Source organism: Nelumbo nucifera, chromosome 8, assembly GCF_055504915.1.
Source record: "Nelumbo nucifera cultivar China Antique chromosome 8, China Antique-T2T, whole genome shotgun sequence".
NCBI lineage: Eukaryota > Viridiplantae > Streptophyta > Magnoliopsida > Proteales > Nelumbonaceae > Nelumbo > Nelumbo nucifera.
In genome coordinates, this window is record NC_142656.1 from 43,103,490 (window position 1) to 43,122,116 (window position 18,627).

General features: G+C 33.1%; 1 protein-coding gene and 1 pseudogene across 1 annotated transcript; both read left to right on the plus strand.

The window, feature by feature from the left end:
- The first annotated feature begins 9,468 nt into the window (after positions 1–9,468).
- LOC104611402 (plasma membrane ATPase 4) lies at positions 9,469–14,123 on the plus strand. Its single transcript, XM_019200095.2, has 14 exons — positions 9,469–9,736; positions 9,845–10,063; positions 10,144–10,281; positions 10,406–10,720; positions 10,830–11,156; positions 11,254–11,373; positions 11,455–11,577; positions 11,657–11,761; positions 11,850–12,159; positions 12,232–12,746; positions 12,830–13,003; positions 13,122–13,304; positions 13,418–13,599; positions 13,710–14,123. Exons 1-14 carry the CDS (start codon positions 9,680–9,682, stop codon positions 13,804–13,806), a joined length of 2,865 nt encoding a protein of 954 aa, XP_019055640.2. The 5' UTR covers positions 9,469–9,679; the 3' UTR covers positions 13,807–14,123.
- A 1,404-nt stretch (positions 14,124–15,527) lies between these two features.
- On the plus strand, positions 15,528–18,270 carry LOC148789949 (putative transferase At4g12130, mitochondrial; annotated as a pseudogene).
- The last annotated feature ends 357 nt before the right edge of the window (positions 18,271–18,627 follow it).

Consider the following 18,627-nt stretch of genomic DNA (forward strand, 5'->3'; position numbering starts at 1 on the left):
AATTCCTATTTATCTCTTAAATTATCACTAATTTAGTAGAGAGATTCTCTCCTAAACTATCTCTAGTTCCTATTTATCCTCTCCCCTTATGTAAAGAAAGTTTATATTAAGAAATTTCATAATTATTTAAATATTATAACAAAATTATATACTAACTTTAAAATATTTATTCAAAACACAAAAATTAATTATAATAGATTTAATAATATTCACATTAATAGTTCTATATTTTTACAAAATTCATCATGAAATTATGTAGTAACAATATAAATTATAATATTATTCAATTTAAATGTTATTCAAATAATAAAAATTTAACATTCAAAAATAAAAAATTAATTAAATATTTCAATAACTAAACATCTTAAATAACAAAACATTAAACATAGCAAAATAATTATATAACAAAATATTTAACATTACGTAAAAACATTAAAATAAATAAAATTTAAATAATGAAAGAATTTAAATATTTTACATATTATTTAAATATTTAAATAATGAAATATTTAACATGACCAAATTTTAAATAGTTAAAATAACGAAATTATGTAATAAATTTAAAAAATTTCTTAAAAGTAGAAAAATAATTATAAAATATTTCATAATATTCATATTAATAATATTTTCATATTTTAAAAATTTAATAAATAATTATATAATAATAGTACTAAATATAATTTTATAGGTTATTAAAATCAATAAATAATTAATATTTTAAAATATAAAAAACAATATTATGTAAATAACTAAATAATATTGTAAATAACTAATTTCACTTATATAAATTAATAATTCTAGAAAATAACTTTCAAAAAAGTTAATATTTATTAGTAATAATTTCATAATAATAGTGTATATTCATTATATATTTATATATATACTAAAATTATTATTTATTGTATTTTTGATAAATATGTTTTGAGTAATTATGTATAAATCTATTTTTGTTTCGTTATTTAACAGAAAATCATCAACAATTATTGGAGATTACAACTATTATTTACATTTTGAAATTTAATTTGTTGTATTTTTTGTACTTTTGCTACAAATTTATTTTTAGTAATTATGTATTTCTTATAATTTAATATTTTTTTATTAATTTTTATTAGGGATTAAATTATTATTTGAGATTACACTAGTTATTGACTAAATTTATATATTTTTAGTATTTTATTGTATTTTTGAAATTATTGTATTTTTATTAGATATCTATTGTTTTTTCATTATAAATTTATTTTTAATAATTGTCTATTTTTGGTAGAAATTTTTCATAATTAGTGGATCTATTGTTATTTATTAAATATGAGACTATTAATTTATCTGAAATTAGGAGTGCTCAAGGATTGGTTTAGTTTAGTTGTTGGTAGACCTGTTCATGGTCTAGGCTTGGGCTTGGCTTTTGTCAAAATTCTAATGGAACCGACCTGAAGCCCAAGCCTGAGACAATATAAAATTGGGCCCTGAGCCCAACCCATGGACAGGTCTAGTTGCAAGCTATTTTGCCAAGCAAATCGATTTGGTCAAGTGGGGAGTTAGTCACTCGAAATCCAACTGACCATTAGTGAAAACCCATCAACTCAGTTTGTATCGATTTAGGTCTATTTTTGGTTTGGTTTGTTTGTTCAAAAGATTTAAACTTAAAAATTAAATTTAAATTTAATAAATCATAGTGGTATTATTAAAAAATAAATTTAAAAAACTAAATTTATGATATAAAATATTTTAGATTAAGAAATATGGGAATTTTTCCACTTTCCTATATTAAAAATGATATTTAAATATAAAATGTTAATATTTTTATATAGTCAGGTTGATTTAATTTTGGTCGGTTTACAAATGACCAAACCAAAACTGACCGAACTTGGTTTGGTTGGAAAATTGCTAAACCAAAATCAATCAGAAATAGTAGAAAATTGACCAACTCAGTTTCGAGTTTGATCCAATTGATTATTAAAAAGTTAAAATATAAAACAATAATTTGAAGAAAGGTAGAGATCCATCATATGGATGACCGAACCATGTTGGATGGTTGGGCAAATTTTCAAAAAAAATTCTTTCAGCCTTTTGGGAATCACATTCCCAATTTTAGAAAAACTGCATTTTTCTAGGATCGATTTTACATTGAAATCGGATCAGATTTGAAACCAAACAAGAGGGAGATGTATACCTGATACAGAATCCAAAAATGTAGCTCCCAAAGTGGTAGTTCACACCCAAATCAAATCACAAAACTAGCTTCCACTAAAGGTGGCACAGCTTGAAGTGAAGCTAGTTCAGCATCGCAGTTTTCAGCAAAACTGCAAACCAACTCTTTGGATCGAACAAGGTAGGTGAGCATGGTTTTTCTCTGTACTTTTCTTGCAAAAATTAGAGATAGAACTGATCAAGATCAGTCCCCAAAATCAGAGATTGAACTAGGGTTTCTAGGGCAGCAAGAGCAGAGAGAGAGTTGAAAGCAGAGAGTCATCTGAAGTAGTTCGATCTCTCTTTCTCTTGATCCTTAAGCAGCACCACTCCTAATTGAATTAGGACGTTTGATCCAAAAATTTATTTGGATTTGGACTGTATCAGTAGATAGGTCTTACCCTCTTATGAGAATGGGTGCTCCAAACCCAGATCCAAACCCATATTCACCCATGTCATATGACAACTTAAGCAGTCATGTGACATTTTGATTAGCCATATTAATAATGGGGTTTAGGCCCATTAACTAAGTGGCTCACGTCCCAAGAGTGTTGCTCGCATAAGCTCAAGTGGGTTTGGCTCGGCCTTTTCCTTTATGAAAAGGCCTGGCCAAATTCACTACTGAATGCAATGAACCCCGGAGCTCATCAGTATGGGTTCAAATTGGGCCCACCATTTACAACTAAATGATCCTTGAAATTCACTGCCGGCAGTTTTGGTTTCCATCAGAGAAAGTGCAGTCCCGACCATCCACTTTGTTTGATAAAGGGGCTGATCCTATCACTATGATCACCCACTGAAGTGAATTCTTAGACTGCCCCAACATACCCAGGTTTTGACCCCCAATGGATCTCACTAATTGGCATATCAAAGACAGTCCGATCTGACACCCAATGTAGTATCATAATTAAGTCTTGGGGTTATGTGTAACTTTCCAGTTTTGCCCATCAGTCTCCAAGGTACAGGGCATAACTGAAAAATGGTCCGGGTTTAGTACTTCAATCAAACACACACTACATGTGCTTTGGGTCTAACCCTAGCAGCTGAGACAAGCTGCTCCAACTTCTTTGGCAGCACATTAGTGTCAGCCTTGGTAGGATAAACTCCCCAAGTCTATCCAATGGCTAAGAATATTCTAAACTAACGTGAGTGTCATAAGTGTCCAGTTTAAGGGGTAAATTTCATAGAAACATACCAATGACAACATGAAACAATAATGTACTTTTATTCATTTACAATAAATGTATCTATACATCAATCTGATTGGAGCTAAGGGCATACACTTTTTAACACAATTATATACTCTAATGTATTTCTATTGTTTAGCTTCACTTAACAAAACTCATGCATCGCATGGGTCCCCACTAGTATATATGTAAAGTAGAGCATGCCATGTCAGATGACCTCTCCTTGCTCCATTACCCCAATAGAGCAATTCTAGAGGGGTTTCAAAATTGCCTTTAGAAGTCTGCGGAGTTGCAACCTCAGCATGGCTTATCTCCTTTTCTCCTCTCCCTTTTATTAGGAAACTAACTATCTCCCACTTTTTCCTAAGTTATGTCTAATTCCTATTTATCCTCTCCCCCACTTTTCATCTATATCTATCTAAGGAAAGTTTCAATTAAAAAATTAACAATTATTTAAATAGTAGATTTAATCATATTCATATTATTAATAATTTTATATTTTAATGAAATTCATAATGAAATTATGAAATGACAATATAAATTATAATTTCATGAATTATTCAATTTAACAACTAAATAATATTATGAAAATATGAAAAATATCATTTAAATATTTCAATAACTAGATATTTTAAAGAAAAATATTAAAAGTAGATAAATAATTGAATAACAAAATATTTTAATTTAAATATTTAATATATGATTGAAATATTTAAATAATGGAATATTTCAAATAACTAAATTTTAAATAGTTAAAATAACAAAATTAATTAATAAATTAAAAAAAAATTATTTAGAGAATAAAAATAATTTAATAAATTCCATAATATTTGAATTAATAATTATGAAATTGTATATGAACAAGGCCTATGACAGGCTTGATTGAACTTATTTAATGTAGGTTCTTTAAGATCTTGGCTTCTCTTAGGAATATGTAACTTTATTTTTTAATGTATGTCTAATGTTTCATTTTTGGTCCTCATTAATGATATCCTTGAAGGGCACTTTACCCCTACTGGTGGTCTTCCTCAAGGTGAACACTTGTCACCTTATCTATTTATTTTAGTCATGCAAGGTATTTCTAGATGTTAAATAGAGCAGAAATAGAGGGAAATATTCAAGGTGTTCAGCTTAATGATCAATTTCCATATGTTTCTCACTTATTTTTTTGGAGATGATGTTATGATATCCATTAGGGCCCATCTCAATAAGATTGATTGATAACCTTAAGTTGTATCTAAATCAATTTCAATCTATCTTAGATGATGTGCATGGGAAAAACTTTGTCAACCAAAAATGAATGGTGACTTAGGATTTTGGGTTACCTCCTTTGTCAATAAAGCTCTCTTAAAGAATTTAGCATGGAGGTTTTTAGTAGAAGAGCATGAAATTCGGGCTAAGTTGTGGAGAGCTAAATATTTGGAAAACATCCATTTATTTCTTTATAAAATAAAACCTTCTGATTCTTTTCTGTAGAAATCAGTTGCATCTATTCTCAAAGAGTTGCATTTAGAAAGTATTTACTTGATTAATCTTCAATCTCAAGCTTAAGTCAATTAAGTGCCTTTGATTAAATTTGATAAATCTTATTACATGATCGAAAACCCATTGCTATCTCATTTTATGAATTTGGAGATTGTTGATCTACTAAATGAATAGGGACATGGGAATTTGTATATCTTAAATCAGTAATTTACTCCTATCATGGTTGACCTGATTTCAACTACTCCTATTTGTTGTACAGATGCTGACATTTCTTAGATATGGACTAAGGGTGCCAAGGCTCTTTTTTTTTTTCCAAAACATGTGTATTTGGATCTTAGAAAAACTTTCTTTTCTTGTAATATTACCTCAACAAAAGCTTTGTTAAAAATGGATCCGAAAACTAAAGACTCCCTAGCTAGTTTAAAATTTTTTGCTGGTATCTCTTTAATGGATTTCTTATTGTAAATGCTAAACTAATGTCTCCTTAAGATTCTTCAGACTTGATCTGTGTTTTATGTTATAATGAAGTTGAATGTATGAATCATCTATTTTGACTTTGCTCCTTTGCTTTTGCTATCCTCTTTGGATCTCCTTAGCATTTATTTCCCTATGTCATAGTTGAAGCATTGTAGCTTAACTCTATTACTCATCTTATTAATACTATTCATGACAAAAACCTCATGAAATTGTGTTTTTAGATGGAGTAATATCACCTTCTTAGATTTTTCATGGGTATATATGGTTCACTCTTGACTTTTCTTTTCTTACTACGATAGGAGGTTGTGTTTTTCTTCTCAACAATCTATATGGATGGTTGAGGAAGTTGAGCTTTTTGCTATCTATAAAGGTTTAAGAAAACTGCTCATGCAGCAAAGATGGAATGGATTATTCGTTTTCTCTACTCTTCTAATGTTATTCACCTCTAAGAACTAGGCCTTCTAAAATAAATCTCTAAGGACTCTTTTTTTGTTACCTTGGCAATGGTTTCACTTGAGATAATTTCTCAGCTTGGGCTAATTTGTTTTTGTCATATAAACTAGTAAAAGTGTATGTGTGTTGCACGTGGCAATATCAAATGATGATGATGATAATAGTCAGCAACCAAATGACCTTACTGGTTGAACCATTAACCTATTTAACTAGGAAAATGGACTATGATTAAGACATTAATTCATTTTTTTTTCTTTGTATTTTAGTGATTTCTATATTTACTAACGATAATTCTTATTTTTCAAACCTATTTTTGTTTAATATGAATAATATATAACATTAATGCATGTTCAAATTTTTCTATAAAATTTATAAAAGATTATATATTTTTATTTTTTATTATTTAATTTATGAGATAATAAAAATTACTTATTTACCAAGAGGAAGTGCAATTCCAATATATTGTTTGAATATTGGTTTTTAATATTGTCATCAAATCAAATATATATATATATATATATATATATATATATATATATATTGTTTGCATTTTTGTAAACTTCTTATATGATGAAAATAGTTGAAAAAATACTTATATTTTTTTCTTTATTTCAACTATTATATTTTCTTTTCCTTTTAATAATTTATGATTTTTTAAATTAAACCGGATTGTATCAAATTCGGATATCCAACATCTTAATCGGATTTAGATTCGAATCAATATTTATGAGATCTGATAAGATCATCAAATCGAATCAAATTTAATCCCTACCAAACCACTTGCCTATGATGACCTAGCTAATTAAATCATTGAATCATTTGACATGGTTAGTAGGGTCATGTGTTATACATTAATGCTCTTTATTTTTTATCCCAATTTTTATCTCATTTTTATTATTAATGAAAATAATTCTCATTAATCACACTTTTTTATATGATGAATATATACTATTATAGAATGTACCCAATATTATCTACAAATTTCTACATTTTCTAGAATTTTATGTATTTTATTATTTAATAATAAACATCATGTGTTGATCCATTTGACATGGATAGTTGAACTACTAACCCACCACTTGGATGGAAAAACCATTTTTCTTTTTTGGTTGATTGTAAATCATGTATTACATTTTCATTATCAATAAAAGTAATTCTTATTTTCACATTTATTTTTGCACGTGGCAGTATCAAATGATCATGATGATAATAATCAACAACCAAATGACCTTACTAGTTAAATGGTTAACCTATTTAATCAGGAAAATGGACTATGGTTAAGACATTAATTCATTTTTTTCTTTGTATTTGAGCCATTTCTATCTTTACTAACAATAATTCTTATTTTTTCAAACATATTTTTGTTTAATATGAAGAATATATAATATTAATGTATGTTCAATTTTTTTATAAAATTTATAAAAAAATCTATATTTTTATTTTTTATTATTTAACTTATGAGATAATAAAAATTATTTATTTACCAAGAGGAAATGCAATTCCAATATATTTTTTAAACATTGGTTTTTAATATTGTGATCAAGTAAATTATTTATGTATATAGTATTTATATATAATATATATGTTATTTATTATTTATTTATAAATATGTTATTTATATTGCATTTTTGTAAACTTTTTATATGATGGAAATAGTTGAAAAATACTTATATTTTTTGTTTTTTATTTCAATTGTTATATTTTCTTTTTCTTCTAATAATTTAATATTAAAAAAAATTAAATTAGAAGGTATTAGATTCATATATCCGACATCTTGATCGGATTTAGATTCAAATCAATATTTATGAGACCCGATCGAATCTTTGGATAAGATCAAATTTGAATATACCTTGATTCAAATCTGATCTAATTAGTTTACATCTCTACCAAACCACTTGCCTATGATGACCTATCTAATTAAATTATTGAACCATTTGACATGGTTAGCCAGGTCGTGTGTTAGACATTAATGCTCTTTATTTTTTATCCTAATTTTTATCCCATTTCTATTATTAATGTAAATAATTCTCATTAATTATACTTTTTTATATGATGAATATATAATATTATAGAATGTACCCAAATTTATCGACAAATTTCTACATTTTCTATAATTTTATGTATTTTATTATTTAATAATAACATCCATTTGACATTGACAGTTTAACCACTAACCCACCACTTGGATTGAAAAACCATTATGCTTTTTTCGGTTGATTTTAAATCATGTATTCCATTTTCATCATCGATAAAAGTATTTCTTATTTTCACATTTATTTTTGTTTAATATGGTGAATATATAACAATAGAATTATATCAAAATGCTTTATATATACAAAGCTTATATTTTTCATAGATTGACCCATTTGACCTGTAATGTTAGATCATTAACCTACCTACCATTTAGATATGGAAATGGTTTCATTTTCAAAGTGGTTTTAAATTTTGCATTTCATTTATATCATTGATAAAATAATTATTATTTGTCATACTTATTTTTGTTTATATTATTAGTATATAATATTATGGAGGTGCCCAAAATTGTTTCGTATTTTTTGTACTATTCTATTTTAAAAAAATTATTTTTAATTATACATTATGGGTTAACCTATTTGACCTGAAAGGTTGAACCACTAACTCACCCCCTAGATAGGAAGATGGTTTAATTTCCCATCGGTTTTAAGTTGTACATTTGATATCCATCATTAATAAAATTATGTCTATTTTATCATAGTTATTTTATAATATGACAAATATATAATAATAGAAATGTGCCCAATTTTTTTCAAAATTTCTTTTTTTTTCTATATTTTAAATTGTATATTTGATGTCCATCATTAATAAAATTGTCTATTTTATCATAGTTATTTTTTAATATGAAAAATATATAATAATAGAAATGTGTCCATTTTTTTTCAAATTTCTTTGTTTATATTTTTTTGTATTTTTTATATTTCTAAATTTGTATTATTTATTTATGACATCATGAAATTATCCATTTGACCCAAATGGTTGAAATACTTACCCACGACCTATATGGAAAATATGATTTCATTTTTAGGTTTATTTTAAAAATATAAAATTTTATTCTATTAATAATTATTGTATATGGATTTATTAGTGAAATTTAATGATGATAAACAAAAATATTTTTTTATATTTCTAATTTTATATTATTTATTTATAACAACATGATATTATCCATTTGACCTATTGGGAACATCTCAGCACTTCTATGCTTTATTTCATGGGGAGATGTTCCCAATGCAAGGCTACGCAGGTTGTTGGAACGGGCCTGGCACTGACTGAATCCGGGTGTTTCATACTTATTTGCTGGGAAGATATTCCAAGGCTGTTGGAACGGTGTGAAGCCGAACAATTTCAAAACCAGTTGATTTTGAGTTTTGTTTTGTATGTAGAAACAAACAACAACGAGAAAAACAATTGACGTGGTAAAGTGCCCCTTAATTATCGGCTTACCGCCTTTACTTCTAGTGTCCGCTTTACAGGGTTAACAGAGAAGGAAAGCGCTAAAACTCCGTTTTGGAGTTGGTGATTGGTCACAGTGGCGATGACCATTTCGACGGAGATCAAGAATAGTACGTAAACATTGGGGTTTGTTATGAGGTTGAGGTGGGTGGAGGACTATAAAAGGTGGGTCATGTGCAACTTTAGCTTTCGTCTTCTGCAGACGGAACGGAAAAAAGGTTAATATCTTATAGTTATCATGCAAATGGAGGAGGCCTAAGAGAGTGCAAAGGAAGAAAGAGAGCGATGAGCGGTCAAGTCATGTCGAGCTTTCAGTAGAGAACCTTGTAAAAAGCTCTTCTTATTCAGAGAGAGACAGCTCTCTTCTTCACAGTTTCGAGTGCTAGTTCCAGTTCCTAACCATGGCTGGCAACAAGAACATTTCTCTTGAAGAAATCAAGAATGAGAACGTTGATCTTGTAAGAATGATTCCTTTCTCTTTTCAGAAAATCTAAGTTTTCAGTTGTATTAGAAACTAACAAAATTTAATTTTATGATGATTATATTGTATTGTATTCTATGTGTAGGAGCGGATCCCTGTCGAGGAAGTATTTGAGCAGCTAAAATGTACAAGACAGGGTCTGACCACGGAGGAAGGGGAGCAGAGGCTCCAAATCTTTGGTCCCAACAAACTGGAAGAGAAAAAGGAGAGCAAGATTTTAAAGTTTTTGGGATTTATGTGGAATCCTCTTTCTTGGGTCATGGAAATTGCTGCTCTTATGGCCATTGGATTGGCCAATGGAGGGGTCTCTCTCTCTCTCTCTCTCTCAAATACACCCACTTGTTTAGTTTTAATTACTAAGAAAATTATGTGGAATGAACACAGGGAGAGCCTCCAGATTACCAAGACTTTGTTGGTATTGTTGTATTGCTTATCATCAACTCCACAATCAGCTTCATCGAAGAAAACAATGCTGGAAATGCAGCTGCTGCTCTCATGGCAGGTCTTGCCCCCAAGACCAGGGTAGGTTCCTTATTTTATTTTCTTTTTTAATTCTGGGAGGTGGGTTTCAGTACTGCACCATAGCAACCTTTTGAAGTGCAACGTACTAACAAAGTGGGCGTTGCTCCCATCATAATGAACGAAGGTACTTAGGGATGGTAAATGGACTGAGCAAGAAGCAGCAATCCTGGTACCTGGTGATGTGATAAGCATCAAACTTGGAGATATTGTCCCAGCAGATGCTCGCCTTTTGGAGGGAGACCCACTCAAGATCGACCAATCTGCCCTTACTGGCGAATCCTTACCTGTCACGAAGAATCCTGGCGATGAAGTTTTCTCTGGCTCTACTTGCAAGCAAGGTGAGATCGAGGCTGTTGTTATTGCCACTGGAGTCCACACCTTCTTCGGCAAGGCTGCTCATCTTGTTGACAGCACCAACCAAGTTGGTCACTTCCAGAAGGTCTGTCTTCTATATTAGTATATATAATCTTCAACTGATCACAGTCTCCTGCATTTATTATTAATTCCCAGCATACGTGATGTTGATGGGTCGTTTGATGTTTGATCAGGTCTTGACAGCCATTGGAAACTTCTGTATTTGCTCGATAGCAGTGGGGATGTTGGTGGAGATAATCGTGATGTATCCAATTCAGCACAGGAAATACAGAGATGGAATTGATAACTTGTTGGTGCTACTCATTGGAGGGATTCCAATCGCCATGCCGACTGTGTTGTCAGTGACTATGGCAATTGGGTCACACCGGCTTTCTCAGCAGGGTGCCATTACAAAGAGGATGACTGCTATTGAGGAGATGGCTGGGATGGATGTGCTTTGCAGTGACAAGACAGGCACCCTCACCCTCAACAAGCTTACAGTTGACAAGAGCATGATTGAGGTGGGTGGGTGTTTAATGTGATTTCCCTTAAGAATAAATGTAAGATTTGATCCATGATAGGTTGTTGATTGAGATCGCATGAATTGTTTAAACACAGGTATTTGTCAAGGACATGGACAGGGACACTGTGGTCTTGATTGCTGCCAGAGCTTCCAGAGTTGAGAATCAGGATGCTATTGACGCTTCAATAGTAGGAATGTTGGCTGACCCCAAGGAGGTATGCACTATGCACAAACAATTTCAGAATTGACAACCAGACTGAAATGAAGACACTAACTCTCTATGTCTCTTCTTGTAGGCAAGAGCAGGGATTACAGAGGTGCACTTCCTGCCCTTTAACCCTGTAGAGAAGCGCACTGCCATAACCTACATTGATTCCGATGGCCACTGGCATCGTGCTAGCAAGGGTGCACCAGAACAGGTACCTCTCTCTCTCTCTGTGTCTCTCTCTCTCCCCCAACAAATATAGTACAGCTAACCATAAAATTTAATGCTACAAGATTATTGATCTCTGCAAAATGAGCAATGAAGCCAAGAGCAAAGTCCACGCTATTATCGACAAATTTGCAGACCGGGGTCTTCGTTCCTTGGGAGTTGCCCGACAGGTGAAAGAGGAAAAACTTTGCTTAGTTTGATGTATTTACAGAGTGTGTAATATTGAATTGGGTTTGATGGTGTTTGCTTTTTGGACAGACGGTACCAGAGAAAAACAAGGAAAGTGCAGGAGGACCATGGCAATTTGTCGGGCTGTTGCCTCTCTTTGACCCTCCAAGGCATGATAGTGCAGAGACCATTCGCCGAGCCCTTAATCTCGGAGTCAATGTCAAAATGATCACTGGTGATCAGCTTGCCATTGGCAAAGAGACTGGGCGTAGGCTTGGCATGGGTACCAACATGTATCCCTCTTCCTCTCTTCTGGGCCAGTGCAAGGATGAGTCCATTGCATCGATCCCTGTTGATGAGCTCATTGAAAAGGCTGATGGATTTGCCGGTGTTTTCCCTGGTAATTAAACCTATTTTCGGTTTCCGGCTTAACTCATTCTAGTAATATATACTAATGGTGTGTTAAATGCAGAGCACAAATATGAAATTGTAAAGAAACTGCAAGAGAGGAAGCATATTTGTGGAATGACTGGAGATGGTGTGAATGATGCGCCGGCCTTGAAGAGGGCAGACATAGGTATTGCTGTGGCAGATGCAACTGATGCAGCCAGGAGTGCTTCAGACATAGTATTGACAGAGCCTGGACTGAGTGTGATTATAAGTGCTGTTTTGACCAGCAGAGCCATCTTCCAAAGAATGAAGAACTACACCATCTATGCAGTGTCCATCACAATCCGTATTGTGCTTGGATTCATGCTCATTGCACTTATCTGGAAGTTTGATTTCTCTCCATTCATGGTCCTCATCATTGCCATTCTCAACGATGGGACCATTATGACCATCTCCAAGGATAGAGTCAAACCATCTCCTGTGCCTGATTCATGGAAGCTCAAGGAAATCTTTGCCACCGGTATTATTCTGGGCACCTACCTCGCTGTGATGACAGTCATCTTTTTCTGGGCTGCGCATGACACCGACTTCTTCTCAGTAAGAAAATGCACCCTCCATTACTTAAACAAATCCATTCATTAATCTTGCATTGTCAGTGCTAAATCATGGAACATGGGCAGGATCGCTTTGGTGTGAGATCCATCAGGAAAAACGATGAAGAGCTTACTGCAGCTCTCTACCTTCAAGTGAGTATTGTGAGCCAGGCACTCATCTTTGTCACCCGTTCAAGGAGCTGGTCTTTTGTTGAACGCCCAGGTCTTATGCTAGTCTTTGCCTTCCTCATCGCTCAGTTGGTGAGTGTCTACTACTGTGTGGGTTGTTTCTGGTTCAAACTCAATTTCAGCATTCTTTGGCGTTAGTAACTACTACCATCAGCTAAATCTGGCATCAATAATTGATTAACTTACTCAGGTGGCCACACTCATTGCTGTCTATGCCAAGTGGCATTTTGCTCGAATCAGTGGCATTGGCTGGGGATGGGCTGGAGTCATCTGGATTTTCAGTGTTGTTTTCTACTTCCCTCTTGATATTCTCAAGTTCTTAATCCGCTATGGATTGAGCGGCAAGGCTTGGGATAACCTGCTTCAGAACAAGGTACATACCCCTTTTTTGTTATTCGATCATTTCCATCAAAATAACTGCTATTCCACTGAAATATATATCTGCAATTTTGATTCTGTCATTTAATTCTTTTTCTTTTTCTCCAGACTGCTTTCACAACAAAGAAGGATTATGGGAAAGGAGAGAGAGAGGCACAATGGGCTTTGGCTCAACGTACTTTGCACGGCCTTCAACCACCAGAGACATCATCGCTCTTCAATGACAAAAGCAGCTACAGAGAGCTGTCTGAGATCGCTGAGCAAGCTAAGAGAAGAGCTGAGGTTGCAAGGTATTAATTGAAGTGGATTTCGGGTTCTATTGCTCAAATATACATATTTTCATTTAAGTATTTATACATACAATACAACAACTTATTAACAAAATCAAATGTTGTATCAGGCTAAGGGAGCTGCACACTCTGAAGGGACATGTCGAGTCGGTGGTGAAGCTCAAGGGACTTGACATCGAGACCATTCAACAGCACTATACTGTCTGAAAGAGAGACAAGTACGGCATGAATTTATGACGTGTGTAGCCAAGGCATTTGAAGACAATAAAGGCTGATGTTGCTTTTTGTTTTTTTATTCCTTCCCTCTTCCTTTTCAATTTTCCTTTTTGTTTTGACTGTGGTAAAGCAGGGAAGAGGAGGGAAGTATTTGGGAATATTTGGGGAAATAATACCATGGACATCAGCATTCTCACATGATCTATTGTTGGAAACTTGGAATTAAGGTGTCTTGTTGCCAACCAGAAGAGCTGTAATGGAAGAATGGGAATATTTTAATATGAAATATTATTTCATATTCTATGGTCATTTTCAATCTGTTTCTAGCTAGATTTCACTTTTTTTTTATTAAATTTTGAATAAGATTCATGTATATGGGTGATTGTTAGAATAGCTTGTTATGGCTTAAAGCTTTGGATGGTGTGGTATCATGTATGTGAAGGTTATAGCCATCTCTGTTGGCATAAGATAAGACTCACATCAGCATCACCCATCTTAATTAGTTACACTTTTACTATAAGCATCACCCATCTGATGACTCTCAATTTTGTGCTACTCTATAAATACTCTTGTCAATAGAATTCGATGAAGCATGATTGAAAACTTCACCCTATTGTCTTGTGTCTTGTAACTTGGTATCAAATGGTGAAATTAAATGTCCCCAACCTCGTCCGTGGAATCTTTAAAATAATTCCACCAATACTCCCTCCTCATCACTTAGACAAGCATAGTTTTCTTCTTTGGAAGGCTCAATAAGAACCCTTGTTATTATAGGACAGTTCTCGTTTTGGATGCCCATACACGGTACCTTCAAGTGCCTGTCTCAGTTTGTTGGTGATAATGAACACCTCACAAAGAAGGCACTCAATTCTTGATAAATTTAATAACAGATCAGGTTGAAAATAATCTCATTGATGCGTTTGGTGAGTTGTAGTTGTATTTATATCAACTTGTATATACTTGAGATACAATTTTAAAATTTGTACAATAAAATGGTTACGGTTTGGTTGACCGATCGAATGAGTATGAGAGGATAAGAATTATCCTAACACCCCCTTCAAACTGAGCGTGGAGATGCAACATTAAGTTTGCCACGTAGCCAGGTAAAGCATTGCTGACTTAGGCCATGTTTGGTTCAAATCTCATTCTTTTTCATTCTTACTTGAGATGAAATTTTAAAATGCACAAGAATGAGTAAAAATAGGCAGAATGAGAAAATATTGCTATGAGTCAAATACTTTTTTTCTAGAAATGTATTCTTTTCAGACTGACAAGTGTTCTATATCGTTTCATTTTCATTCTTCAAAAAAAAAAAATGTGCCAGTATTCAGAAACAGATTCTAAATCTCCAAAACTATTGGCATAAATGTTTATCGGTGGATGGCCAATAATCGATCAAAATTTCAATTGTAATCCGCTAGTAAACATCTATATGGCAGCAGTTTTGTAGGCAGGATTTACTCGAAGACAAGATGCACTACAAGAAATTTCCTATTAGCTGGCGATTTGTCTCTAGTGGTCGCGTACAATGCCACCAAATCCCAACAAAATTGAACAACAAATTTCTCTCTCATGTTTTGATTAGGGGCCGGCAGTCAAATTTTAACAAACCATATAACGTAACCTTATGATGTGTCCCGGCGGTTATTATTTGAAAAAAAATAAGAAAACCCAATCGACCAATGAAACAGGAGGGTCCCGTCAAAACGGCTATGTCGCACCAAACGAGGGATTTGTTAAACATAATCGACGAATATCTCTCACTGAAGATCTTCCTTTCCTTAAATCTCGATTGCCATAGCCTCTTTCTTCCTCCATTTAACTTATCGGTTGAGAAGTGTGAGAAGCCATGCATAGAGTTCGATTTCAAGAGAACTGTGGATGTGAGAGTGGAGATTTCAAGAGAACTGTGGATTGGTTGTGAATATCTGCTCAATTCGAGAGAAGGATTTGAAGCCAAGAACTTGTGAATAAAGATTTGAAGATTTGAAACTAGAGGGTTTGAGTTGAAGCCAGAAGATTCGTTTCTGGTACTCCATTCCTGCTTGTGCATATGATATTCATTCTTTCCTTTATGATTTTATATTTTTTTATTACGATCTCTTTGTTTGTCTTCACCTCTCTTTCCCTTCATATGCGGGGATTTCATCCATCGGCCTCTGGTTGCTACCCTAATCTTTTGTGAAGCCCTAAATAGAAGAGACCTATTGGATTCTTGAAGCATAAACACGGCAGCAGGTCAAGCGAAATTCAGACGTAGATATGCCAAAGCATAAAGAAATCATTTGTGGAATAAATAATATCTGCCTTCATGTTCAAATATTTGGAGATGGAGAATTTAGGTTTCTTAAATAGTTTTTTTATTTAACATTTTATTGAGGTTTCTTCTTTACTGGTTATCCACTCTTTTCTAGACTCAGATAATTCCCTTGCTATCATCATCTTGTAAAAGAAGTCCTATTTGGTGGGGAAACTATAGGTGAAAACACAATGAAAATTGAAAGTACTGGCAATAATTTTTCTCTACTTCACTACAAAAACTAGATAAAAATTTTCTCTACTTCGCTAATGGGTACTGTCACTACTATCAGCTCATAGGGTAGTCTTGTACCACTTTTTCCCTATTAACGGTAGTCTTTTTGTATGACTAGCAGTTGCTTGGTGCAGTATGGACCATGGAAAACACCTACACTGACAAGCATGAGGAAGCAGGTTTCAGTCGACCCCTCCCAATACCTTAGATAGTTAGGACCAATATTGTGTATTGACCTTTTCCTATATATTGTGGGATCACTTGCCAAAAATCTTCAAGTAAGAAGCCTATTAATTAATAGAAATAGCATTGTGTTAGTACTGCAGGGAAACTACTCTGTGCCTTAGCTTATGTTATGTTACACTTTGTTTTATTTCCCAAATCTTCTATTCTATAAGAAGCCAATTATTAACTAATAGAATACAATTATGACAGTAGTGTAGGAAAACCATTTATGCCTCAGAATATGTTCTGCAATATTTTGTTGAAAGTTGAAACATCAAACATATAATAAGCTAATAACTTAAAACCTCCAAGACATTAAAAGATAACCACATGGAATGCTTGGCTACAATCATAGGCAGTGTACTGCCAATGTGTTAGGTACAATTTAGACACATTTCCAGTACTTTTCACATTTTGCTGAAGTACCGAGGAAGCCTACAGAGTTGTATTAGCATAAGAGCAACAGTGCATGCTGTTTCTTTCAAATAATCTATATCAGATTTACTGTGCAACTGAGAATTGTGCCTTTATCATGTCTATATTTGATACTACATATACCCGTTCAGATTGTGAATGTGGCCTAAGAAATCTCTTCTTGGAAGCACTTTGGTAGAGACATTTCGAACTCATCCACAGAAGAACCAGACACTGCAGCTCTTGGCTAGGGTGCTGTGTTGGTTGGGCATCTCAGCTTCAAAGGCAAATGATCTTGGGTGGCAGTGGTTCAAGGATCCCAAATTGAAATGTCTTGGTTTTAGAGGGATCTTTCCATCAAATACAATACGTAAGTTGCTATTGTATTAGTGTTTCTTGTGTTTGTTATATCTGACAACCAAGTAGTAGAATTTTGGGATCTAGTTTGTTTTTTTGCAACACAGTTGGTCAAGCCTGATAAAGAAGTTTGGAGAAGGGGGTTCCAGAGGGCTTGACCAAGACTCCGAAAGGTACATCCATTTAATGAGTAGGCCACTAGATTCCAACTTTTATCTATATAAATAATGAAAATATTTGTTTTCATTTCACTAATTTATTCCCCCTTCTTTCTGTTCTTTTCATTACACCATTTCCATCAGCGTCAAAAGATATAATTAGGTTTGGGAAGTTTTGATCTTATGTTAATATTTTTGTTTCTCCAATCAGCAAGCAACAACTGTCTGGATTTTGGAAGTAACTTTTATTTTCTTGGAGTTCATATTGTTTCTATTCTTTAGGTGATATTATTCCACTTGAATACAATTACAACCTTGTCGGATTAAATGCAGTCAGCTTTGACAAGGGCTGCTATGTGGGACAAGAGTCTGTTGCTCGTACCCATCACCATGGTGTCATTCTCAAGTGTTTGATTCCTCTAAAATTTTTGATGAAGTAGAAAAGTTACTTCAGTACTTGACAGAAGTTCAACTTATCAATCATGTTTTATAATATTATCATGATCATTTACTTCAGTTTCAGAACTAGAGTAGGTATAGTTGCTCCAAGATCAGAAGTCATTGAGAGTGCATCCAACAAGAAGGTTGGGATTGTGACAACAATTGGATGTCATGGGATGGGTCCATTGAGGCTAGAGGAACCCTTTAAAGGAGCAGGTGCCTTGAGCATCAAAGGGTAGGATGACATGAAAGTTGAAGCTATTAGAGCAAAATGTTGGCTTGCTGAATGGTTTTTCTAAGCATCAAGAGCACCATGCAGTTGCTTAGAGGTTTGATTTTTCAATCAACCTTGGGTCTGACAATCTAAGTCTAAGTCCAGCAATGGAATGCCAGGTGCATCAAGATAATAAAAACTCATGAATTTTTTTCTTATTTTTTGCACTTTTTTTCCAATCAAAACTCCCCCATGAATTTGATAAATAACCACCTTATTAGTTACCACTTTTGTTATACTGGTTGATTGGTTACAAGTTTTTGGTATCATGGTTGAACCCCGCTTGAAATGGATATTTTTGGTTGTTTAGAAAGAATGTGTTCATCTTCTTGAAAACCTGAGAATATTTTAATGATAACCAATAACAGATTATATTTTGAACGATGAAGTTAATGATCTAACATGCAAGG